Consider the following 25,677-nt stretch of genomic DNA (forward strand, 5'->3'; position numbering starts at 1 on the left):
CATTTCTTTGAGGGGGTGAATAAACATGTGGATAACGGTGAGCCGGTCAATATTGTGTATCTGGATTTTCAAAAGGCATTGGACAAAAGTACCTTATGAGACTCGTGAGGAAATTAGAAAGTAAGGGGATAGGAAGTAATGTCCTCTTTGATTAAAAACTGGTTAAAAGATACAAAACAGAGAATAGGGTTAAATGGTCAATATTCTCAATGGAGAAGAGTAGATAGTGTGGTTCCCCAGGGGTCTGTGCTTGGACCACTGCTTTTTAATATATTTATAAATGATTTAGATGGGAGTAACTAGTGACGTAAATTTGCTGACGACACAGTTATTCAAAGTTGTTAAATTGTGAGAGGATTGTGAAAAATTACATGAGGACCTTACGAGACTGGGAGACTGGACATCTAAATGGCAGATGACATTTAATGTGAGCAAGTGCAAACTGATGCATGTAGGAAAGAACCACCCAAACTATAGCTATGAAATGCAAGGTTCCACCTTAGGAGTCACCACCCAGGAAAAGGATCCAGGTGTCATAGTTGATATGTTGAAACTCTCTGCTCAGTGTGCAGCGGCAGCTAATAATTCAAATAGAAAGTTAAGAATTATTAGGAAAGGAATGGAAAATAAAAATGAGAATGTTATAATGCCATTGTATCGCTCCTTGGTTTGACCGTACCTCGAATACTGTGTGCAATTCTGGTCACTGCATCTCAAAGAAAGATATAGTGGAATTAGAAAAGGTACAGAGTAGTGCTATCCAATTCACAATTTTGAATTGATTTGCCGATTCGTTTTAGGAAAGAAAATTGGGAGTCCTGATTCGGGACTTCCCCACTTCTCTCCCACTATCACCCAAGCAGCTTTTGCTGGATTATGCATTTACTTTAAACATCTGTGTTTGCAGAGAGGTGTTGCATGTATAAATGACAACGTTTTATAATACTGTGCAGTATTCCTCCATCCCCACCCAGCTACTCCTTCATGCCACTAGGCTGCCAAAACTTTCTGGGAGAGTACTGTAGTATCAAATGTGTAAATGTTGAGAAAAACACTGATTAGTCCAATATTTTCATAATGTTGCAAAATTGTACAACTGTTAATGATTATTTTAAAAATGCTTTTATTAAATATACAAATTTTCCAAGCATTTGTATATACTAGCTTCCTTTCTATCCACAAAGGAGGTATTTTGTGTGTAGGGGTAAGTTCACTTTTGGCTTGGCCCCACCTACATTTCCTTCCTGGCCCAACCCTCCAGTTCCATTTTTTTTTTGTCTACAAATTAAACACGCCCAAGAGTCTTAGAAACCTCTATTTTAACATATATTTGGTGTGAAATCAAGTCACACAAATAATTGCTTAAAAGTCCAGTTTTAAAAAATCAGCGCACTTGGTATTTATCACCACCATGATGTACAGTACAGTCATGTTAAGAACTTGTAATTCTTGATCTTATACTTAGAATTTACTAACTTTTGCTTAGTACTATATAGCATTTACTTTTAACGTTCCGAAGATGGTAGTACTGTTCTTGGAGAGCTCTGTATATATGTGTGGGGGTTCTTTGTTTTAAATTTGTGTTTTTTGCATTGGTTGTAACATATGTAAAATGCACTTTGCTCTAGATGCTCAAAGACCAGTACCTTGGCTACAGGAAAACATTTTTGGGAGATGCCACAGAGGTGTTTGAGGCAAGACGAATTGAAGCCAAGAAATGGCAGAGCACCCCGCGAGTTACTACTGGGCCCACACCTTTCAGCAGCATACCAAATGCAGCAGCCGTTGCCATGGCTGCAACACTTACACAGCAGCAACAGCCTGCTACAGGTCTGAGTGCATTCAAGTTATAGATTATTAGTGTTACTCTTTAGTAAACATGTATAAACTTCTGCTTTGAGTCTTCCTTTGTGTTAGCATATTAACTTATAGATTTAAGTTTGGCTAATAAAAAAAAAAACAGGATAGACTTAGCAATAACTGGACTGTAGGTAATCATGTGACTTCACTTGTGTTAATAAGTACTATATTACTCTAAATACCCTTTGCAGTGTGAGCCGTCTCTATTAAAGTGCATCTCAAACTGTGCATAGAAGTTTTCAAATGTATGGTTATATTAATAGCTGAAAAGTAGTGAATATGAACATATTACTTTTCCTTCATAAAAGAAGAAAGTCTTTTATATAAGGTTCTGAATATAAAAAGTAGCATACAGTTTATTATACCTTAAGTAATAATTGCAGAACTTCTCTGAAGTTTTATTAGTAAGGGTATTCCATATTGTATGTATGGTTTTGGGGATATATTTTTTTTCAAGGTAACCTAATGTTACTGTTCAGTGCCCAAGATAATCATCTTTCATAGGCAGTCAGTTAAATTGTCCTCAAAGTTTAACCTAATTTGATTAATTTTACATATTAAACACATTGTGTGTGAGAATTTTTGAGAGAATAAGGGAGATTTAAATCAGATGTAGGGGTTAAAAAAGATCATACACGGTAAACTTGTCACACACAGGACTTGATATTTTCGGGTCTACTACCTGAAGTATTGTGTGGCATGTAATTTTCTTTGAGAGTACATGTTATGATGTCTTGTGCAGTTTCATTGGTTGTGTGTGAAGCTGACAAATGATTCACTGTAGCAAGAATCCACTTGCTTTGCTAGCTCATTTAATGAAAATGTAAATATAACATTTTATATATTATGGGCATGGTATTCAAAAGATTTATAGTCCTAAATTGGCCTCTTTGGAAATTTTGTTGGGGGTTGAGTATTTACATTTGTACTCAGAATTTTACAAAACTAAGGGTCCTGTTTACTAAGCTACGCTAAGGGTGTGTTAGCGTTTTTAGCACATGCTAAACACTGAAGTCACCCATAGAAGCATATGGGTGACTGTAGCGTTTAGTGTGCGCTAAAAATGGTAGAGCACCTTAGTAAACAGGGCCCTAAATTTAGGAGCACAAAGAAGAGTGGCAGCAGGAGTGGATTTATGGTGGACAAAAACATTTAGGAGCTTGGCACTAATTTTCAGCACTAGTCTTATAAATTAGGCTTTTAAATCTAGACAAATGAATGAGAAGCCTAAATTGTATAAGCATCATTTTTTTTTTTTAATATCAATTTTTATTGATAACACTTGAACACAATACATCAAATAATTCAATCAATACATAGGAGATGTCATCAAGCTTATAATTTTTCTCCCTCTTCCCCCAACTCTCCCCCCCCCCCTCTCTATCCCCACCCTCAACTCTTTCCCACTACCGGTTCTATTATAAGCATCATTTTTAATTTCCTAAATAAGATGAATTTTTAGCTTACAATAGGTCAGATTTAAGGAGCCAAATTTAGGAGAGGAGCCCCCCCCACCCCCCGCGGGGACCTATATATGTGTGTGTGTGTGTGTATATATATATATATACCCCCCCCCCCCCCCCCCCGCGGGGACCTATATATATGTGTGTGTGTGTGTGTGTATATATATATATATATATATATATCTCTATACATACATACTGGCTCCATTACCTGGTGTGGTACTGGTTTTGAAACTTATAGTAACAGGAACAATAAGTGGTTGGGTAGCTGTTCTGTGCTCTTAGCCTATGACTTCGTTATTCCTACTATTTCAGTGGGTATGTTCATTATATGAATGTATTCATAGATTGTAATACCTCTAGATTCTCTGGTACTGCACATAATTGGTGGTGGCTGATCAGTAGCCCTCTATTTTGTTACACTCATTACAGGCACCAATATTTGCTTCCTAATCCTTTGTGATGGTTTTTTTGAATGTTTGTGCTATATTATTAGTAACAAAACATATTCGTGCCATACCTAAGGGCTGTGAGAAATGCAGCTGCACAGGGCATGAAATATGGAGGGGTGCCAAAATTGCTACCAGCTCCTTCTCCCCTTGGTGGTGGTGAAGCAGGTGGCACCAGTGGGCAAGTTGCACAGAGTGCAACTATAGTTTCTGTACGGTCCTGCATGTTATATTTGTTACCTAGCTCAGTCGGAGGTCTGAGCATCATTTTCTCTAAGGTCTTCACCATCAGTGCCTCTTCATTTGTAGCATTTAAAGTTGATGCACTCCATTTACAGCAGCAGGATTGAAAGCAGACCCATGTGGCTCAAGCTATATATAGTACTGCATTCTGTGGTTGTGATTTAAGTTGGAATCAACTGTTAGGGCAGATAGTGCTTTAGGGTCCTTTAGTGACAATCAGTTCAGGCCCTAGGAGGGAGACTAATGCCACTGTTGTCCATAGAGTAAAATTGATAGTATTGGAGGCCTTGGTGACTGGCAAAAGTACCCCAGAGTTGCCTGGTTTTTGCTGCCTGTGTGTTCAGGGTAGGAGAATTAATACTAAGTAATGAGTTAAAATTAGGGGGGACAAAATCCCCAGGGTATGGAAAGCTACAGAAAACTATTGGTATGTAAATCAGATTTGTTGCTGGTAGTACTTCCTCTGTTCCACACTGCTCTGAAATTTTTCTCTTATCCATTCAGAAGCAAATTGAGTTTTATTTGCAAGGCTGGTTCTGTTCAATATCATTTTAGAATGCTCAGAGCAAGGACCTTTGGCTGTACTTAAAACTCTGATAGATTTTCTTTATTTAAGCAGCTTTTTTTTCACCAAAATTGCATGCTTAGATTAATGGCAAATATTGACAATGTTGAATAGCTATTTTAAAGAAGTATTGGTACATCTCAACTTGTTTTCCAGAAATCTTTTGAGTTTACTGTAAGTTATGTAATGGAGCATGGTGTGTGCTGTTTTATGTATTAAGATGTTTTTAGAGAGGAGGTATCTGACAAAAAAAAAATGTCCATGCTTCAGTGAACTGAAGAGTGTTAAATTAATCAAAGATAATATATTATGTTAGACATTTTAAGTATTTGAATAGGGTGCCATGGTCGTCACCAAGCAAAATTATCATTTGGTTAATGATATTTTTTTTGACAAGTCTTATTTGCATCAAGGGTCGGACTGAAGGTTTACAGTTTTTAAATGCTTATAATAAGGTGAACACTATATTCTGTACACAAACCTCATCCTACTTTGATTACTTAAGGGCTTTAATTGTGCTTTTCAAAAATTTCTACGTTCCTCTTCAGCCCTTCATAATTTTGTTTTAATGCACTTATCAAAGTTTGAAAGACAGGGAAAAACTATACTGTGAAAACTGTCAAAAATCATCAGTGTTTTTAAATTATTTTTAAAAAGTAGCAGTTTTAGTGAAGGATTATTTGTATAAGTTTTAGCACGAGACTATCAAGTTGATTTTGTCCTTCACAAATTAAGGATTAATGTAAAAAATAAACTTGAAGTAAAATTTAAACTTGAATGAAAATGCTTTTTTGACAGTTTACAATTTAGTGAGAACATGCGGAAGGACTGTTCTCTGGAATAATGACACTTCTGAATTTTAATTTTGAATGTAATGAATTGGTCAAAGGTGCAAAAAACTGTGCCTTCTTAAATGTTGATAAATCTACTTTATAAAGTAAGTGGTTTGAGTATATTATCTTGTAGAATGATGTAATATAACATTTTGAGGGGAACTCAATTACTGTGTGTGAACACATTTGAATTGTCATGTTACTATGTAATTGACTTGCTTTAAAATGAACAATAAATTTAATGAAATAAAAGTTATTGTCCTGTGTTTTATCGATTTAAAATACTTGTATAAAATTGGATAAAATATTTTTACATGGGAAATCATAACTAGTTCTTGTAACCTAATTTTGCAGGTTCATGCTTTAATAATCTAAAATTTGGTAACATGATGGTTTTTGGTCATGTTAGTGTCAGCTCCATTTTTGTGTTGGGACCTGACATTAACAGTCAAATGATTTGTGAGCAATTAACTTTTGGTTTGTATGTTCTTTGTTCCACAGTGAATTTGAGATGTTAAATTCTCAGAAATTTTGAACTGAGGAAAAAACTAACAGGAAGAAATGGGAATATTAGAATATATTAAATTGTACTTGAGCACAAAGCAGTGAATGGTGTCTGTGTATGTGTGTGTGTGTGTGTGTGTATATATATATATATATATATATATTCACACACACACATATTAAATTATATTTGAACAATTATGAAATAATTCACAAAGTAGTGAATGGTGTCTGTGTACGTATATATATATATATATTCACACACCCACACATACATATTAAATTATATTTGAACAATTATGAAATCATTCACAAATTATATTAAAAACAAGATGATAAAGAACAGATTTATTTAAAATGGATCTTATGACAATATTGTGTCGGATTCTAACTGTTAAGACACAGAGAGCCAAATGTTTGACAAAGTTGAAGCTTTTTCAGAAGAGCATGAAGTGGCTAAGACATTGCAAAGAGAATAAGAGACAGCTTGACCCATAGATCTGCCATCTCTGTCAAAACATATATGTCAAGAATATTCAGAATTACTGTGGTAGTCCTCTGAAAATGTACTACAGATTTTATCAAGCTAGAGAAATATACTTGGAGGATTTACATATATGAATCAAAATTCCCATTTTTCCCAACTTATTTTCCCCCCTCAAAATTTCATGTTCCATCTCTTTGCATAGTGTAATTTAGCATATTTCTTTGACATATTTATTTGAACAGCTTGTCAGATCTGATTTGGAATGTGCACCACAATCCCTCTGTTTTTTGCCCTCTGTGCTGGTATTTTTCAGTAACTTTTATCAACAGTTGCCTCTTCACATTATGTTCATGGACATTTAGACACGGTTTGAGTTACAAAGACTGAAGATTTAAAATGTTGTTTGTTTTTTTTAAAGTGATGTGCTTATCATTATGAAATAAACAAGATAAAGGATTTCTCATTCTTGAGAGTAAGGCAAGTTTGTGTTTTTGTTTTGTTTTTGTTTTTTTGTTCTTTTATGTTGTTCATTTTTCGTACCAGGGCCACAGCCTTCTCTTGGAGTTGGTTTTGGAGCACCATTCGGTTCAGGTATTGGCACTGGCTTGCAGGCAGGCGGCTTAGGTTCTTCAAGTCTTGGAGGTACAACTTTATTCTTTATAATATTTCACTGATATACATTTAAATTAAAACCTTTCATTTTAATTGCAGGCTTGTCTAGTCTAAAAACTGTAAAAATGCTTTACATGCTGGAATTGCTACATGTTTTCTGAAACTATACTGTGAGTGAAATCTAAATTGACAAGGTGACCGTGTTACAACTCAGATGAGAAGTGACATTCAGCAATAGTGAAAGTTGGTCAGTATTAAAAGCAAAAATAAAAATTTGAAGTTTTGGTTAGTATTACACTAACATGTATACCATCCTGAGGGGAGGAGAAGCAGTAAATACTTTAAAAGCTTAATTTAAATGCTTTTGGATTTTTTGCTGTTATCTCAGTCTGTTTTGTCGAATAAATGAAAACATATGGGCTACAAAGATGACAAAATACTACTACCACCAGAAACTTCAGTAAGTAGAACTGTCCTTCCCTTTGTAGGGAAAAAACAAAAAAAAAAAAAAATAAAGAAAAACCTTTATAAATGTATACAAGTCTCGGGGAAGGGAGTAGTGGAGGTCCAGTTAAATTACAACTAGCTACAGAGGTGAATAAACATACATAAAGTGGTATTTATTTACAGACAGAAAAACAATGATAAAATATTTCTAAAACCAATAAAATAAAAAAACAGATTGCCAGACTCTGACAACATTTATCTATATTCCAAACCTTTTCTTGTATGTAATTGAATCGGACAATCTGTTTTTGTATTTTTTTTTCAACAATAAATTTTTATTGACATTTGAAATGTAAAAACAGCAAACTGTTCATAATCAAAGATGCACAACATTAAGCCTAAAGAAATCCTATGTATTTTCCCCCATCCCCACATCCACCCCCAAGCTCCCCATTCTGTAGAACCATGCTCCCATTATAACGCCTCTTTTCAAACTACCCCCTATCCCCCCCCCTCCCCCCCCCCCCCCCCCCCCCCCGCTGCTTCTTTATCCAATAAACGGTCCAGATGTGTCCATTCCTCAGCTGTAGAATTATATCGTCCCAAACGGCGTTCAGTCAATTTTTCCAACTCGCCCAACAACTTGAGTTTGGAATGCCAATTTTCTAATGTTGGTCCATTGTTCCGCTTCCAGTGGGCAGCAATAACTGTCTTTGCTGCTGCTAAACAAAGTGTTTTGAGGCAACGCTGCCATTTCAGTCCTCTACAGTTACACCATCCGAGCAAGCACCACTTTGGGGTCACATGGGAACAGGATTTCCAAGTTTGCAGATAGGCTTTGTGTGACTCCCTGCCAATACCCCTTCAGGTGTTCACAAGACCACCAGATCTGCTATTTTTGTATTTTATTGGTTTTAGAAAAATGTTTTCATTGTTTTTTTTTTTTTTTTGCACTTTATTTACATGTTAAGAAAATGCGATTCATAAAGTTTTAATAAACATAAACATACCACTTCATATATTATTCACCTCTGTAGTTTGTTGGAATTTAATTGGTCCTTCCCTTCCCTTTGTAGGCCAGTCCATTTGAACTGTGCAATCACAGGAGAAAGGATGATGATATTTTAAGTACTTTCTGCTCACCAAAAAGATGGGATCTCAAGGATGTGTGTGTTGTTAACATAGATACTTATGCAGCTGTAGGCCTATTAAAATTGTAGTAAGGAAACATCTTCAGTATCTTGATCTTTGGCCTTATTTCATTTCCATGTCTTTTTCACAAAGTATTTTACAGGTACTGAATTCCACAGATGTACTTGTTTTGACCCTCAAAAAAATTTAGGCTCTTGATAGGATGGAGAGAAGGAGGAATAAAATATTGGGACTTGTACTTGCAAATCTTTGATTAGTTTTTTTTGTTGTTGTTCCCCCTTAGTTGTGTAATATAGTAAATCTGTGCATCAGCAGAGCAAATCATTGGGGAGCTATGTAAAACCCCCGAATGCAATCTGTTTCTATAAAACTACCAGTACTCTTAAAATAAATAAATATAATAATGGGACAGAGTTAGAAGACAGTGGTGCAAATAGGTTTGCAGTTACAATATTGTAAACAATCCTCCTTTCACTTCAAGGGGAGAGGTGATGAGGAGAAAATAAAGTAGATAAAGCACAACCCAGCGATACTGCAGGCTTCATGCAGAAGTCTTGCTCCCTGTAATTTGGGGTACACTTGGGGGAAGGGGATTCTAACAGGCTAATATTCCCAAGAAATTATCTGAATTGATGGCAGCAGGTTGGTGTTGGCCGGGTATCATTTAGAAAGGTGTAAGAATCCGCAAGATGTATATCTTCCCTGAGCAGCTTTGAAATATGATGCCCCAAATTCTGTGGTCAGCACGAGTGCTGATACTGCTTTCCCTTTCCTCTCCTCTTTCGCAAACCACTATTGATCATGTTTCCTGCTGCTAGCAGATCCTCAGACGTGCTTTGGGTGGTCACACAGGTGTCCGAATGCAGAGTCCTTAGACTGCTGCATGTTCATAGTTCATGCTGCGACATAGTTCTGCCACTGCTTTTTATTTGGAAGTAGGCCCAGGAAGGGAAGGAGGCAGTAGTGTAGGAGAGTGAATATGCAGGAGTCCACAGGTAGCTTGCTAGCTTGTTAGTGAGAAACTAGTGAGCACCACAGAATGGGTCAGTAGTAAGAACAATGACAGAGGAAGGATGGCAAAGTAGATTCATTTCTAGTGCCCCCACCCTTTTTGCAGCTTTCCACTTGTTCTATGCTGGTTCTGAGAATTAACCCTGAATGTACTTTTTGGTAGCCCATATGTTGGATTATGGACTTTAAGGAAGCTGGTGGGGTTGAGGGGGGAGCAAAAGCAAGTTAATGTGCACATCACCACCCACCTAAACTTATAGGAGTGAAACTCCACCAGTGTCATATTATACATTGACTTAAAAAAAACACCAGATAACCATTTTCATAAACATTTAATTTGAAGATATAGTTAAAAAGCAACATTTTTAGCTTGTCTTTCCAAATCATACGTTTCTCTTTTTGCTTTTATCTTATAGAGTCTCTGGGTTCCTTTTCTGTGTTTGTTTCATCTTATTTTAACAGTCATTGTTTTCTTTCTCCTTTGTACTTCCAGATTCAGCCAAATCAGGGCTTAGATCTGGTATCTTGAACCCTCATTTGAAACTACCTGAGGATTTTTGCTGTTTTGTCCCTCTCCCAACATACCTATTCTGGTTGTGTCAGTGATATACGTGGGTCTGTCGTGGGCCCTGAATCTGACCTCAGTGCCATTATGAATTGAAGCACCTTCCAGTGGCTGTAAATGCTACTTCTGTATGATCTCAAATCAATCCATGACACAACTCCACAATCAAACCAGGGACCACCCTTCATGTGGCAATGCACATAACTGCTATTGAGACACTAGACTGGCTATCCACGTCCCTTTCTATGACTGCTTCTTTCATCCACTGTTCACACTGAATCTTTAGGTGTTTGTTTAATTTATTTACTTTACCTTGCACTGCACTGCACCATTCCCATTTTATTCCTCTGTCATACCATTCTCTCTCCTGCCTACAATTTTTTCTCTTTACATTATCCTCGACCTGTTGTATGCCTTTAAGCCTTTTGCCTGTCTCTCCCATTTTGCCTCATTTTATTGTTGCGACCCCTTCTCTCCCATACTCATTTATCTAGAAACATTTGTAGTTTTTCTAGGTGGATGACAAGTTAACATCGTACTATAACAAATGAGCAAACAATATCAGTATAAAACATCCAGTTAATATTATATTAAATAAAAATAAACATTGTACTTAGTCTGTAGATGAAGAGTTGTAGACAAAGTATGTCTCCAAGCTTCTACTTCAACAAAAATCTCTTCTATCAAACTTATGCATAACCATCATTGATGGTATAGCAAATATCCCCTGTTGAAAGGATCACAAGGAACATTTAGAAGAATGAGTATAATAGTGTGTGCAGATAAGCATGAGCATTGCAAAGCTGAGATTTTGAGAGTAAAACCAGAATCTTAAATCTTTATCTACATGGGCTCTAGACGCCTAAGGCAGTGCTTGAAGACTAAGTGATATAATCATACTTTGAGCAGCTGATTAATTCATGAGCTGCAGCGTTTTTGCATCAATTGTAATGCTTCATTGATATAGCACACAAGCTATCGTAAATCAGATTATAGTAGTCTAGCTGAGTGGCACAAGACCTGTAGCATTGAGCAAAAATCTGAACTCAAAAGAAATGACTTTAACCTGTGTAGTATTGTAGCTTGAAAAAAGAGCTTTTAATTAGTTTGTAGCTAACTAAATCTACATACTCAACTTTGAATTCAAATTTAAAGCTGTATAATTATCCCCATAAAATTGGGCCCTCAATCCAGAACTGATTTAGTATTTAGCTATTCGCTCTTTTTCAAATATACCTATACAGTGTAAATATTAATGACTCATTACATGTTGCTGAGTCCTGCAGAGAAGTAAAAATTTTATGTATGAATTTGATAAGACACATGATTTCCTGATGACAGCACACAGTTGGAGTAGGTAAATACAGGAAAAAAAAATGGAGATTATGCAGGTCCTTGAGGGGTGCCTGATTTCAAGTGGAGTAGCTAGGATTGAATGAACTCTGGGCAGAAAACTAAAATGAGCCACTGTAACGCCATATCCCTCTAGGTAGTGGGATAGGGGGGAGGGGTATAAATGTATACCCGATGATGAGAGTTGGGAGCAGGCTTTTGGTGTTTTAAGGGGGGTTTACATGTGAGTTGTTGGGGGAGGTATGGGGTGCAGTAGAGCTTATGTATGTCTGGGGTGCACAGTTGTGGTATGTATGGGACTATGTATATGGGTGAAGCATTTCGGGGTGGGGTGTATGTAAGGAACAAAGGAGAGGGTGATGTTTGAGGGTATGGGGTGGTATGGTCTGAAAGGGACTTCTGAGCTTGGGGGCAAGGTCCTTGGTGAGTCTGCTGGGAAAGGTGGATGGTCCAATTGAGGGAGCTTGAGGGGAGGTGTCTGGGATGGATCTGTTGATTGAAGGGTGGGAGATGCCCAAGGTAAGGGATGCAAAGGAAGGTTCAGGGAACACTTGATGCCTTTTCTCCATTCCAACCAGGCAGCATTTCCCAAGCTTTTCGCATTTGTGCACTGGCAAATTGTCTAAGAAACGTTGTGGATTGTGCAGGTGGAAACAAAATCCAGCAGATTTTGGGTTGTTCTTCCCCCTCCCCCCCCCCCTTTCCTGTCCATCCCCTTCCTATGCAACTTAAAAATACCTGGCATGAATAAACATGTGGATAAAGGTGAGCCATTTCATGTAGTGTATCTAGATTTTCTGAAGGCTTTTGACAGAGTTCCTCATAAGAGACTCTTGAGAAAATTAAAAAGTCATGGGATAGGAGGCAATGTTCTGCTGTGGATTAGGAGTTGGTTATTGGAGATAAAGCAGAAGGTAGGGTTAAATGGCCATTTTTTTTCAATGGAGGAGGATGAATATTGCAGTACCGCAGAGATCTCTATTGGGACCAGTGCTATTTAACATATTTATGATTTGGAAATGGAATGATGAGTGAAGTGATTAAATTTGCAGATGACACAAAACTATTCAAAGTTGTCAAAATACATGCAGACTGCAGGAAGACCTTAGGACACTGGAAGCCTAGTCAAGATTAGAGCACAGCTGCCATTTTACAAGCTCAGGGCCTGACAGAGCATTCAGCATCGAGATCTTTTTCTCCAGAGTTTATATTGCTGTTAGACCAGGCCTATTTACTGAAGTGGGGACAGAGAGTTGCTGCAAAGTGATTCAGTTTCTCGCCCTGTTCCCCCTCCGGCTCCATAGAGGTCTCGTTTAGCTTCATCTGTCCACTTCTGGTGGTCTATCTTTGCGTCTCCCTCCTTATCTGGTGTGGCTTCTGTCTATTCAGAGGAGCCGTTGGGGGAGGAGCGCTTCCTCTTCTGAGGAAGGGGGATGTCCCGAAAGTACTGAGGTTGCTTCATAAAGAGGGCTCCGTACTTATTTCTGAGGCACTGGTGGTGCTTTCCACTGAGGAGCCTTCTGCTTTGGCATCAGGAGATCCATCTTTGTTGATCATGAGTGGGCTTAGAGGTCCTTTTAAGGCCTTCCCGATGCATCCAGACATTCAAGACCTGATTACAGCAGAATGGATCTTACAAGACATGGGACTGAGAGTGGAAAGAGCCATGCCTCTCCTCTACCCATTGGTTTTAGAGGAAAAAGAGAAATTTCAGCTTCCCAGGGTGGACTCCCTTTTTATGGTGGTGACTAAGAAGACCACCTTGCCATTGGAAAGGGACATTGTCCTAAATGACCTAAGGATAGGAAGCTAGAAGGCTTACTGAAAAGCCTTTGAAGTGGCCTCTTTGGGTCTTCAGGTGATAGTGTGCAGCTCGTTTGTGGCTAGAGCATGCCTGAAGTGGCATCAACAGTCTGCAACACAAGATGGATGCCATAGTGCCCAGCTGGAAGTGGGGTTGGCCTACTTGGCTGATGCTATTTATGACATTTTACTGGGTACAGCTGACAATGTATCTTTGGCTGTCATGGCACGTCGGTAATTCTGGTTGTGGAATTTGGCAGCAAATGCAGTGTTGGTCTTGTCGTTAAACTGCCCTTTCGGGGCAAGTGGCTGTTTGGGGAAGCTCTCAATAACTTGGTGAAATAACTGGGGGAAATTAAGCCACAAATGTTGCCAGAGGATAAGCCAAAAGCTTCTGGTCATCCATCTTCAGGGGCACTCAATCTCGATTTCAAGACAGCAGATGGTACTGGCCTTGACATCAGTAATATGGTCAGAAATTCTGCTGTCAGGCACGCTAGTCTTCCTTTCGTGCAGACAGGAAGTCCTTTGCCAGCTAGAGCGTCCAATGCCTCCTGAGCTTCGCAGTGATGTGAGGCTGGTCCACTCTTTTCTTTCTCCAGTGGGAGGATGTCTTCAGGAGTTTCGGAAGGTGTGGGCTAAAGTCATATTAGACCAGTGGGTTCTAGATATTTGTACAGGTTACAAATTAGAATTCTCCTGCTCAGTTGTTCCTCTCTTCTCGAAGCCTCCTTGTTGAAAAGTAACAAAGGCGGTCGAGGTTCAGGCCACTGTAGATTCCTTGCTGTCACTCAGGGCCATTGTTCCAACTCCCTAAGCCGAACATGGGCAAGGCAGATACTCGTCTACTTTGTTGTCCTAAGGAAGGAAGGTACCTTTCATCCAGCTTTAGATATCAAAGATCTAAACCGCTGCCTTAGTGTCCCATTTTCTTATGGAAACGCTAAAAGCAGCCATAGCCTCAGTTCAAGCAGGAGAATTGCTCACCATTCTCAAGCTCAAGGAGGCATACTTGCATATACCCATATGGCCGCTTCTTCAGAGGTTGGGCGATCAGTTTTAAGAAGAGTAGACTAACTCCATCACGGACGCTGGAGTATCTGGGTGTTCTATTTGACACAGCAAGGGAGAGAGGATCTTCATTGTGAAACACAGGAGATCAAACCTGGTTTGACATATTTGTCTATTCACTCAAGGCAGGCCTAGGGTCTGGGACTACATCCAGTTTCTGGGGTCAGTGACAGTGGTGATGGAAGTGGTGCCATGAGCAAGGGCTAATATGCAGCCATTACAGAAGTATCTTCTCAGTTGCTGGTCTCCGGTTTCACAAAATTACAACTTTCACTTTTGTATGCAGTGGTGGTTGTCGCCCAGGAATGTGACTTTCGGAGCTCCCTTTCTGATAACACAATGGAAGGTGGAGGCGATGGATACCAACAAGTCAGTTTGGGGAGCTCATTGCAAGTTCCAGATGACACAGGGCACTTGGAGCTTAGGGCAGTGCAGAATAGTTTAAGCGATTTTGCTCACTTTCAAGCATGGGCCTTGGTCCAAGTTTTCTTCAACAGTGCGATGGTGGTGACCAGGGTCGCAGAGAAGGGAGAGCGGGAGCTGTGGGGCAAAATTCCCCAGGCACAGCCTCTGGGGGGGGGGGGGGGGGGAGGCGGTGCCAGCATGCTTGCTTCTTCCAGGTCTGTCTCTCCTGCTCCTGCATATGTTCGGGGACCTAGATGATTGCATAAACACAACATCTTGTTAATGCAATCATCTGGGTCCCAGCACACAGGAAAGGAGATGACAGACTGAGGGACTGACTCACGCAGGAAGATAAGGGGGCAGGCGGGGGCAGCAGTTTGATTGTGGGGGCTGGCCCGAATATTGTGGGGGGGTGTGGTTGTGCCCTGGGCTCGGCTGTGTGTCTCGGCGGTCCTGGCGGTGGCTTATGTTAGCAAGCAAGCTGGTACTTGTGGCCATCCAGTGATGGTGGAGGTGGTCTCCCTCATGAGATAGGCAGAGAAAAATCTCTGCTTGTCACCCGCTTGCTTACATTGCTGGGTCCCTGAATATGGAGGTGAATTTTCTCAGCAGGTCTTCCTGAGACCTGGGAGAATGGGAACTATCCAGCCAATGTTTTCAGCTGTTAGTGAACCAATGGGGTTCTCCGCATCTGGACTTGATGGCGATGAAAAGGAATACCAACGTGCCCAAGTTCTTCAGCCGTCTGAAAGAACCGGTCTCTGTGGGGATCAATGGCCTACTGCCAGCTGTGGCTGGAGACCTATCTACTGTTTGTCTTCCCTCCTTGGCCTATGGTAGGCCACATTTTCAAAAAGATCACATTGCACTGGGGTTGAATAATTTTCGTAGCCCTGGATTGGCTGTGGTACGTGGCCCTGATTCAACTGCTGGACTGTGATCCTGGTCTTTCACAGGTACATGGCCTACTGAAGCAAGGTCCAGCTTGTCTATTGAAAGGGCTTGGTTGAGACAAAAAGGTTATTCTGATTCGGTCATTGCTACCTTGATTCAGGCTCGGAAACATTCTATATGCGAGGTTGTTCAGAATGTTCACTGACTGGTGTTCTGAGTGCAGACTTTCTCCCTTCTCTGCTCAAATCACTTATATTCTAGCATTTCTCTAGGCAGGTCTTCAGAAAGGATTGTCATTGGGTTCTGCAAGAATTAAGGCTGTGGCTTTGTCCTGTTTCAGGGGCCAGCTACAGAAGATGTCTCTTGCAGCTCACCCAATATCATTCAATTCTTGCAGGAAGTGGGCCACTTGTGACCTACCTTTTGTACCATGTGTCCAGAGTGGAACCTTAATTTAGTCCTTCACGCAGTTCAGAAGCCTCCGTTCGAGCCACTCCAGAAGGCTGCCTTGAAAGATTTTGCACTAAAGACAGCATTCTTGGTAGCTGTGCATCGGCACCTAGAGTTTTGGAGCTTCAGGCTCTCTTGTCTGAATCCCTTTCTCTGCTTTTTGGAAGCAGGGGTCTACTGTGCACAGTTCCTTCCTTTCTTTCAAAAGTGGTATCAGCATTTCATTCAACCAATCTGTGGTGCTTCCATCCTTTTGCAGAGAAGACGAAGAGGCTCGGTAATCTTCCTTAAAGCTTCTCGATGTGCGTATAGTCCTCATTAGATATCTGGAAATCACGAATGAGTTTTGCAAATTGGACTGCCCATTTTGGTAAGCATAGTCTTGGCCTTATGGCTTCCAAGCCCACAATTGCTAGATGACTGAGGGAGACTATGGCGTCAGCTTATTTGCTTGCAGGGTTCATTAATCTCATCCCATGGCTTTTCCTACCATCTCTATGCTGATGACTCCCAAATCTACCTTTCTACCCCTGATATCTCACCTTGCATCCAAACCAAAGTTTCAGCGTGCTTGTCTGACATTGCTGCCTGGATGTCTCAACGCCACCTGAAATTAAACATGACCAAAACCGAGCTTCTCATTTTCCCCCCCAAACCCACCTCCCCGCTCCCCCCGTTTTCTATTTCTGTTGATGGCTCTCTCATTCTCCCTGTCTCCTCAGCTCGAAACCTTGGGGTCATCTTTGACTCTTCTCTCTCCTTCTCTGCTCATATCCAGCAGACCGCCAAGACCTGTCGTTTCTTTCTTTACAACATCCGTAAAATCCGCCCCTTTCTTTCCGAGCACTCTACCAAAACCCTCATCCACACCCTTGTCACCTCTCGTTTAGACTACTGCAATCTGCTTCTTGCTGGCCTCCCACTTAGTCACCTCTCCCCTCTCCAGTCAGTTCAAAACTCTGCTGCCCGTCTCATCTTCCGCCAGGGTCGCTTTACTCATACTACCTCTCTCCTCAAGACCCTTCACTGGCTCCCTATCCGTTTTCACATCCTGTTCAAACTTCTTCTACTAACCTATAAATGTATTCACTCTGCTGCTCCCCAGTATCTCTCCACACTCGTCCTTCCCTACACCCCTTCCCGTGCACTCCGCTCCATGGATAAATCCTTCTTATCTGTTCCCTTCTCCACTACTGCCAACTCCAGACTTCGCGCCTTCTGTCTCGCTGCACCCTACGCCTGGAATAAACTTCCTGAGCCCCTACGTCTTGCCCCATCCTTGGCCACCTTTAAATCTAGACTGAAAGCCCACCTCTTTAACATTGCTTTTGACTCGTAACCACTTATAACCACTCGCCTCCACATACCCTCCTCTCTTCTTTCCCGTTCACATTAATTGATTTGATTTGCTTACTTTATTTATTTTTTGTCTATTAGATTGTAAGCTCTTTGAGCAGGGACTGTCTTTCTTCTATGTTTGTGCAGCGCTGCGTATGCCTTGTAGCGCTATAGAAATGCTAAATAGTAGTAGTAGTAGTAGTAGTAGCCTTGCAGGCTCATTCTACGAGGCGTAAAGTAACATCCTGGGCATAGACTACCTTACTGTCTCTGACAGACATTTGCAAAGAGGCAATGTGGTCAACACAGCATACCTTTGCGAAGCACTACAGGGTGGACGTTGGGGTGCAGTTGGAAGCCAGCTTTGGTCCTCAGAATGGCAGCGCCAGGATCCCACCAAATCTAGGGATTGCTTTTGAACATCCCACAGCTTCTGAAATAGTGGGAAGCTATGTAATGGAAGGAGAAGTTAGATATTATCTGATAATTTTCTTTCTATTAGTCCTTCCCACTATTTCAGAGGCCTGCCTGAGGTTTCTGAGATGTTTAGTCTTGAAGTAATGGGTCAGATAATGACCTTGCCTGGTGCTTTCTGCATATCTCTTGTTCTTTCCAAGTTGTCCAAAGATGAGGTCCACACACGTTTGCTCATCTGGTTAGTGTTAGGTTAGCAAGTTCTTTAAGGTTGTTGTATTTATTCTGAGTTTCTTATTACTGCTTGTCTACTTAAGTACTGAGGAGCTGGACTGGATGCCAAGAGAGCGATGTCTTAGCTCAGTTTTCTATCCCCATCTGCTGGTTGATGGATACAACTGCCCCACAGGTTCTGGAATAGTGGGAAGGACTAATGGATAGAAAATCAGATACCTCATTTCTCCTTTCTGCTTTCCTTTATCTTCTCTTAACTCTCTCATGCCAGGTTTTTGTGTTGTTTGTCATTTTTCTCTCTCCGCCTGTCTTCACCTCCTCCACTACACCCATCTCTAACATTGTGTTTTTCCTTTTAGCATTTTTCCATTTGTCTCCCTCTCTTCATTCATTCTTACTATACCGTCTTCAATTTCCCTCTTTTTTTTTTTTTAAACTGGGTATCCTATAGCTTTCCATCTATTTTCTGTCACCCCATCCCTCCCATTTTCCGTCCTCTTATTCCCCAGTCTTTCACTAACTCTAGCCTCTCCCCCTTTTTCTCCAGCATGGCCCCCCCTACCTTTCTGTTCCCCTTGCATCCAGCATTTTTTCCTTCCCTAAGTCTTATCTGCTATCCTCACCTGCTGGGATTGATTAGTAAGAAATGATGGGAATCAATTAAAAATTGACTGACCTAACCCAATTGTACAAAGTCAATGCCATAAAATGATCATTTGCATCAGTCAAATGAAATATATAAGAATACCATCAGTAAAAAGCCTTTTGTGCTATTAAAGTATACCTGGGGCTCCTGTTCTTAGGTATTTTGTAAATTTTAAATTTAAGTGTGTGTTTTTCAAGTAATTAAGGGTTTTTTGAGACTACAAGTAATTTGTATTTACCATTGTTCGATATCTTATTATGGTGGAGTCAAATACATTTGTGCAGCTGAGTAGTTGTTAGTGTGGAAAAGGTACAAAAGAGTAGAGGATCCAAGGCAGGCAAGGAGAATTGCCAAGAGATTTTATTTTCCTATTGTAGCGAATTAACACTTTTCTTTTGCATTAGGGATTTTTATTAGTTTAAGCCTAAAATCAGAAGCCATGAGTATACCATAAAGTGTAGAAACAAGTAATATTTCACAAACATCATACTGGTGACTATCCAACAATGTATTGTGAAGTTAAAAATAAAAACTTTTGCTATTGTAATAACTTGTCCTTTCTTTTATAAGGAAAGTAAATTTGAGATTTGTCTAATTTTACAAGTCAGTGAGTTTCCAGAATGATTATTCACTATTGGTGTGCATTGTCATGCTTTAAATGACAAAGGAACTGTTCCCTGTAATAGTGAAGCTTCACATCTCATTTTCTTTTCTCCTTTCCACTTTCCTGGCGCTCTCTTCTGTTTCTGTTCTCCCTGGATATCCCCTGTCCCTATCCCCTCCCTTCTTTGTCATGCTTGTCCTCTTTCTGTCTCTCCATATTTCTTCAGTCAGTCTTCCTTCTCCTCCATGACTCTCATCTCTCTTTTGGTTCACAGACCTCCAATATGGCTTTCTTCTCTCTTTTCCCACCCATAGTTCTCTGCCCTGGATTTTTTTTTCTGACTTCCTTCTGTGTTGAACTCCTCCGTCCATTATCTGATTTCTTTGTTTCTATCCTCTCCCTCCATAAGTGCCAGAGCTGTTCAGCAACAGTAAGCCATTCTGGTTCTGGAAATAGGCAGTGTGGTTCTTTTACAAGGTTACTGTAATACAAACCAGCAAGAAGGACAGTCCGTAAATTCACCAGTTCTTCTTGAAATCCTGAGAGACTGCTGCGTTTAAGGAGTGAGCTCTGAAAATATTATATTGGTGTTACAGCAGACCATTTTGTTAAAAAAATTACTTCTCTTCAGCTAGTTGCAGTTACTGGAGAAATCTCCCTGAACAAGCAGCTATAATTTCTTAAGATCCCCCTTTTCTTGAGGAATTTAACCTTGTACCATAAGCTTCTGGCAGCTGTATAGAGCTGGAGGTTAGCAGCTCGGGACCCCATTATAGAGGCAGACACAAAAACTACTACTACTTATCATTTCTATAGTGCTACTAGACATATGCAGCGCTGTACACTTGAACATGAAGAGACAGCCCCTTCTTGACAGAGCTTACAATCTAATTATGACAGACAAACAGGACAAAGAAGGGAATTACAGCCAGAGATGGAGCTTGATGTACTGGCTCAGGATGTCTATTCCAGGCATATGGTGCAGCAAGGTAAAAGGAACAGAGTTTGTAGTTATCAGTGGAGGAAAAGATAAGAGAAATTTACCTAATGAATAGCATTCCCGGGAAGGCGCATAGAGAGAAATGAGTGGAGAGGTACTGATGAGCTTCAAAGTGAATGAACTCGTGTAAGTCAATAAGAGGAATTTGACTTGTCTGCAGAAATGGATAGGGAGCCAATGAAATGATTTGAGGAGAGGGCTAATATGAGTATAGTGACACTAGCAGCATATAAGTCATGCAGCAGAATTTTGAACAGATTGAAGGGGAGAGGGAGATGGCTTAGTGGGAGACCTGTGAGAAGCAAGTTGCAATAATGAAAACGAGAGGTGGTAAGAGTGTGGATAAGGGTTTTGGTAGTGTGCTCAGAAAGGAAAGGATGAATTTTGATGATACAGAGAAAGACATGACAGGTTTTAGCAGTCTGTTGATTATGTGCAGAGAAAGAGGAGTCGGATGACTCCAACATTACGAACTAATGAGATGGGGAGGATGAGAGTGTTATCCACAGAGATAGAGAATGGGGGAAGAGGAGAGGTTGGTTTAGGGAGAAAGATAAGAAGCTCATTCATGGTCATGTTTTATTTCAGATGACGGCTAGACATCCAGGCAGCAATGTTACATAGGCAGGCTGATACTTGGGCCTGGGTTCCTGCTGAAATTTCTGGTGTGGAGAGGTAGATCTTGGAGTCATCATCATCATCATCATAAAGGTGATACTGAAAACCATGAGATGAGATCAGAGCACCAAGGGAAAAAGATGGAAAAGAGAAGAGGTCCACCAACTGATAGTGGGATAGAAGTGGAGGAGGATCCACCAGAGTGTACACTAAAAGTACGAAGAAAACCAGGCAAGAACAGAGCCCTGAAATCCAAGTGAAGACAGCATATCAAGGAGTAGGCAGTGATCAACAGTGTCAAAAGCAGCAGATCGAGAAGGGTGAGGATCTGGTCAGGAACAGATCATTGGAGACTTTAGCAAGCGCCGTTTCATTTGAATGAAGAGGGTGAAAGACAGATTGAAGTGGATCCAGAATAGCTTGAGATGAAAGAAGGTCAAGACAATGGCGGTGAACAAGCATGTTCAAGTATCTTGAATAGGAAAGGGAGGAGGGAGATGGGGCGATAGTTGGAAGGACAGGTAGGGTCCAATGAAGGTTTGTTGAGGAGTGGTGTGACTTCGACATGTTTTGAAGGCATCAGGAACAGTTGCACTGGAAGGTGAAAGACTGAGGATATGACAGGTAGAAGGGATGACAGTAGGAGAGATAGTGGTAAGTAGATGGGAGGGAATAGAATCAGAGGAACAGGTAGTTAGTTTCGAGGAGGAAAGAAAATGTGTAGTTTCCTCGTCAGTGATTTCAGAAAAAGAAGAAAAGGCGACATCAGTTGGAGGGTTGAGAGAATGGACTGAGGGAAGGAGAGGTTGAGGTGACTTGGTTGAGAATTCAAGGTTAATCTTGTAAACCTTATGGAAGTACTCAGCCAGAGTCTGGGAGAAAGTGAAGGGGGGAGTAGAAGGTGAAGGCACTTTGAGGAGAGAGTTCAGTGTAGCAAAGACGTCGAGGGTTTGAGCCAAGAGAGTTTGTCAACTGGATGTAGTAGTCCTGTTTGGCAAGTGAAAGAGCAGACTGGAAGGAAGTTAGCAAGAATTTGAAATGTATGAAGTCAGCATGGGCATGGAATTTCAGCCAAAGGCGTTTGGTAGATTGGGCACAGGAACATAGGTAGCGGATTTAAGAGGTCAGCCAAGGCTGGGGTTTGGTACTCCGTATAGAACGGGGGAATGGGAGGAGTGAGAGTATTCAGAGCAGAGGAGAAATAGTATTATAGGAAGAGACAGCCTCATTGACAGACTTTGATAACGTATTTGTTGAGAAGAGATTTGAAACACTGGAGGACAGAGTAGAAGAGTCAATAGCCTGAAGATTCCTAACTGTATTGGTGGAGATTGGATGGGACTGGGGGGGGGGGGTGTTTAAGTGTGAAAGTTATCAGATGATCAGAGAGGGGAAGAGCTGAGGTGCAGAAACTGGAGAGTGAGCAGTTGGAGAAGAAGATAAGTCAAGACACTGGACATTCTGGTGAGTACAGATAGTGGAGCACAGTTGAAGATTGAAAGAGGATATTAAACTGTAAAGCATGAATGTTAAATCCCCAAGAATGAGGGAAGAAGATGAAGGTTCAGGAAAGAAGGAAAACCAGGAGTCTGTTAGTGAGACGGGAAGAAAGGGACTTATCGGGGGGGTCGATAAATGACAGCTACTTGGAGAAGTAGAGGAGTGAATAGACGGATGGTGTGGACTTCAAAGGAAGAAAAGCAGCGAGACTGAAGTGGAAGAAGAGGTTGAAATCTACAAGAGGGTGAGAGTACTAGCCCGATACCACCTCCATGGCCAACCGGGCGAGGAATGTGTGAGAAAAAGTAACCTCCATGACATATGGCCGCAGCTGAAGCAGAGTCTTCAGGGCAAAACCAGGTCTCAGGGCAAGCAGATGGAGAGTACGAGAGATAAGAGGTTGTGGACGTAGGACAGTTTGTTGCAGACACAGCGGGCATTCCACAGAGCACATGAGAAAGGCAGAGAAAAAGAGGAGAGGAACAGAAATTAGATTGGAGACATCACTATGTGACCTGCATGAATAGGATGAGAGCTAATGTGGAGGACCAAGATTGGGATTGATATCCCCAGCGGAGAATAGGAGAAGGAGCAAGAGAGTACAGAGAAGAGTAGGAAAGGCATGATGACAGCGATGAAGTTGAGATATACTCAGACAGAATGGAGATGGTTGAATGAAAGGAAGGAAATGTTGAAGGGAGAATACAAAAGGGGGATGGTGAGATGACGAAAGCAGAAGGTGGACAATGTGTTCTGTGGTATACAGTGGTTTCAGATGGAGAAAGAGATTGGGAATGCACAGTGCCAAGAAGAGAAACTGTACTGCAGCTATAATAAATAGCAAAGAGAAAATACAAAGTTTATAGAGAAAATGTTTTGGTGCGCAACAACTGGAGTGAAGGCTCTGAGTAGATCATGGTGGGCCTGGGAGTCACCCTGGAGAAGGCTATGAGGATATGAAGATGGACTGCAAGTCCTCCACAGCACCTGGAAGGCAGCTGCTGGTAGCACTAGGCAGATCATTTGAATAACAAAGCCTAAAGCAAATATGTAGGTAAGTCCATAAACATATATTACCATACTGGGACAGACAGAAAGTCCATTAAGACAGTATCCTGTTTCCAACAGTGGCAAGTCCAGGTCACAACTACCCGACAAGATCTCAAAAGGGTAAATAGATTCTGTGCTGCTTCTCTCAGGAATAATCACTGGATTTTCCCCAAGTCCACCTTCATAACAGTTTATGAACTTTTCTTCAAGGAACTTGTCCAACCCCCCCCCCCCCCCCCCCTTTCCTTAAACCCTGCTATGCTAACGGCTTTGACCACATTCTCTGGCACTAAATTCTACAGTTTAATTATACATTGAGTCAAGACATATTTATTCCAATTTGTTTTAAATGTACTACTTAGTAACTTGATTATATGCCCCCTAGTCCTTGTACTTTTTGGAAAAAGTAAACAAACTATTTCACATCTACCTGTTCACTCCATTTATTATTTTATAGACCCGTATTTTATCCTCCCTTATCTATCTCCTCTCTAAACTGAAGAACTATAACCTTTTTAACCTTTCTTCATAGAGTTATTCCATCTCCTTTATCATTTTGGTCACCCTTCTCTGTACCTTCTTGAGATGCAGTGACCAGAATTGTACAAGACATTCAAGGTCTGGTCACACCATGGAGCAATAGAGATGCATTTTGATATTCTGAGGGGTTTTCCCCCCTCCGTTTTTTTCCTAGTAATTCCTGTCATTCTGTTTGCTTTTTTGGTTTCTGCTGCAAACTGAGCTGAGAATTTCAACATATCAATGATGGCATCTAAATCCCAGGTGGTGACTCCTAATGTGGAATTATAGTTTGGGTTATTCTTCTCTATGTGCATCACTTTGCAGTTGCTCACATTCTATTTAATCTGCCATTTTGATGTTCTGTCTCCCTGTCCCTTAAGAATGTCAATTTCTCGCATTCCTCTTGAGTTAAAAACTTTGAATAGCTGTCATCAGTAGTCACCTCACTTGTTTTTCAAGTTTCTAGGTCATTTATAAATATGTTAAAAAGCAGCAGTCCCAGCACAGATCCCTGGAGCCCACCCTTCTCCATTGAGCATATTGACCATTTCTCCCGTTTTCTATCCTGTTTTTTTTTTCAACTTTTCTTTATTAAGAAATTTAAAATATAACATGCAAAACTTGTATCAAAAAACATTTTACATGCCACTGCCCCCCCCCCCCCCCCCCCGCCCCCCCATACACTTTGTTAAACTTGACAACCCATATTACTAAAAATATGTTTTTCATGTAGGGAATCATCTTGCTGCCTTTGACTCCAACTCCATCATGCATGAAATTTGTTCCATCAGGGCCAGTGTGTGGGTGGGTCTTCCTGCATCCATGCTTGAAGAATACACTTCGAGGACAAGCAGGCCAGTTGTATTCTTATATGTGGGTGACTTCCTCTGACAGCCTGGTGCAGATGCTGCCTATCATGTATTAGCTAAAGAAAGATCTAGCAACGTCCCTTCATGCGTTCCTTCCCGCCCAATGCGCAAGCGCAGAACTATCAGGCTCCCCTTTTCTATGGAGCTAGGAGGACATGTCTTTGTGATCTCAGTGTGTTTTTTAGTCATCTTTTCAATTACTTTCCCGTATGGGTTGATCACTTTTTTTTCACAATTTTTTTTTTTTTTACATATTTGTTTTGATAGCCTTCCCTGTTATTTCTTAGTTATTTTCAGCTCTCATTTCTTTTTCCACAGCTCTTTAGGCCTGCTTGTGCCTGAGCGGTGGTCTCAGTTTGATTTGTGCCCCTTTTTTACTTTCAAGATTAAGGAGTTTAATTTGGCCGTGATTCTTTTCTCAATGTCTAAGACCCCAGTGGCTTCAAGAGGTGCTCCCAATGTAATCGGGTGATTTCTATTATGGACCTGCACAATTGATGTATCAGGTGCCTAGGACCAACACCAGGCTGATTCTTGTTTAGGACACAAAAGAAGGTATGTCAGGTCCAGTAGGAGAAACTTTTTGGCTCCTTCAAGGCTGGGCCATTGGCATCAGGCACTGATAGCAGGTCCCGGGACTAGTCCGCATTGGATCAGACGCCGAGGTCGCATATGAGTTAGATGTCATCCTCTTCAGCACCGAGGTATCGCGATG

General features: G+C 40.9%; 1 protein-coding gene across 1 annotated transcript in view; it reads left to right on the plus strand.

The window, feature by feature from the left end:
* NUP58 (nucleoporin 58) overlaps window positions 1-25,677 on the plus strand; it is a 220,622-nt gene that overhangs the window by 168,248 nt on the left and 26,697 nt on the right. Inside the window, exons 12-13 of the mRNA XM_030200320.1 lie at window positions 1,629-1,830; window positions 6,948-7,046. Coding sequence (XP_030056180.1) covers window positions 1,629-1,830; window positions 6,948-7,046 — 301 coding nt within the window. The remainder of the gene's footprint in view (window positions 1-1,628; window positions 1,831-6,947; window positions 7,047-25,677) is intronic.

This window comes from Microcaecilia unicolor, chromosome 4 (genome assembly GCF_901765095.1).
Source record: "Microcaecilia unicolor chromosome 4, aMicUni1.1, whole genome shotgun sequence".
In the NCBI taxonomy this organism is placed as follows: domain Eukaryota; kingdom Metazoa; phylum Chordata; class Amphibia; order Gymnophiona; family Siphonopidae; genus Microcaecilia; species Microcaecilia unicolor.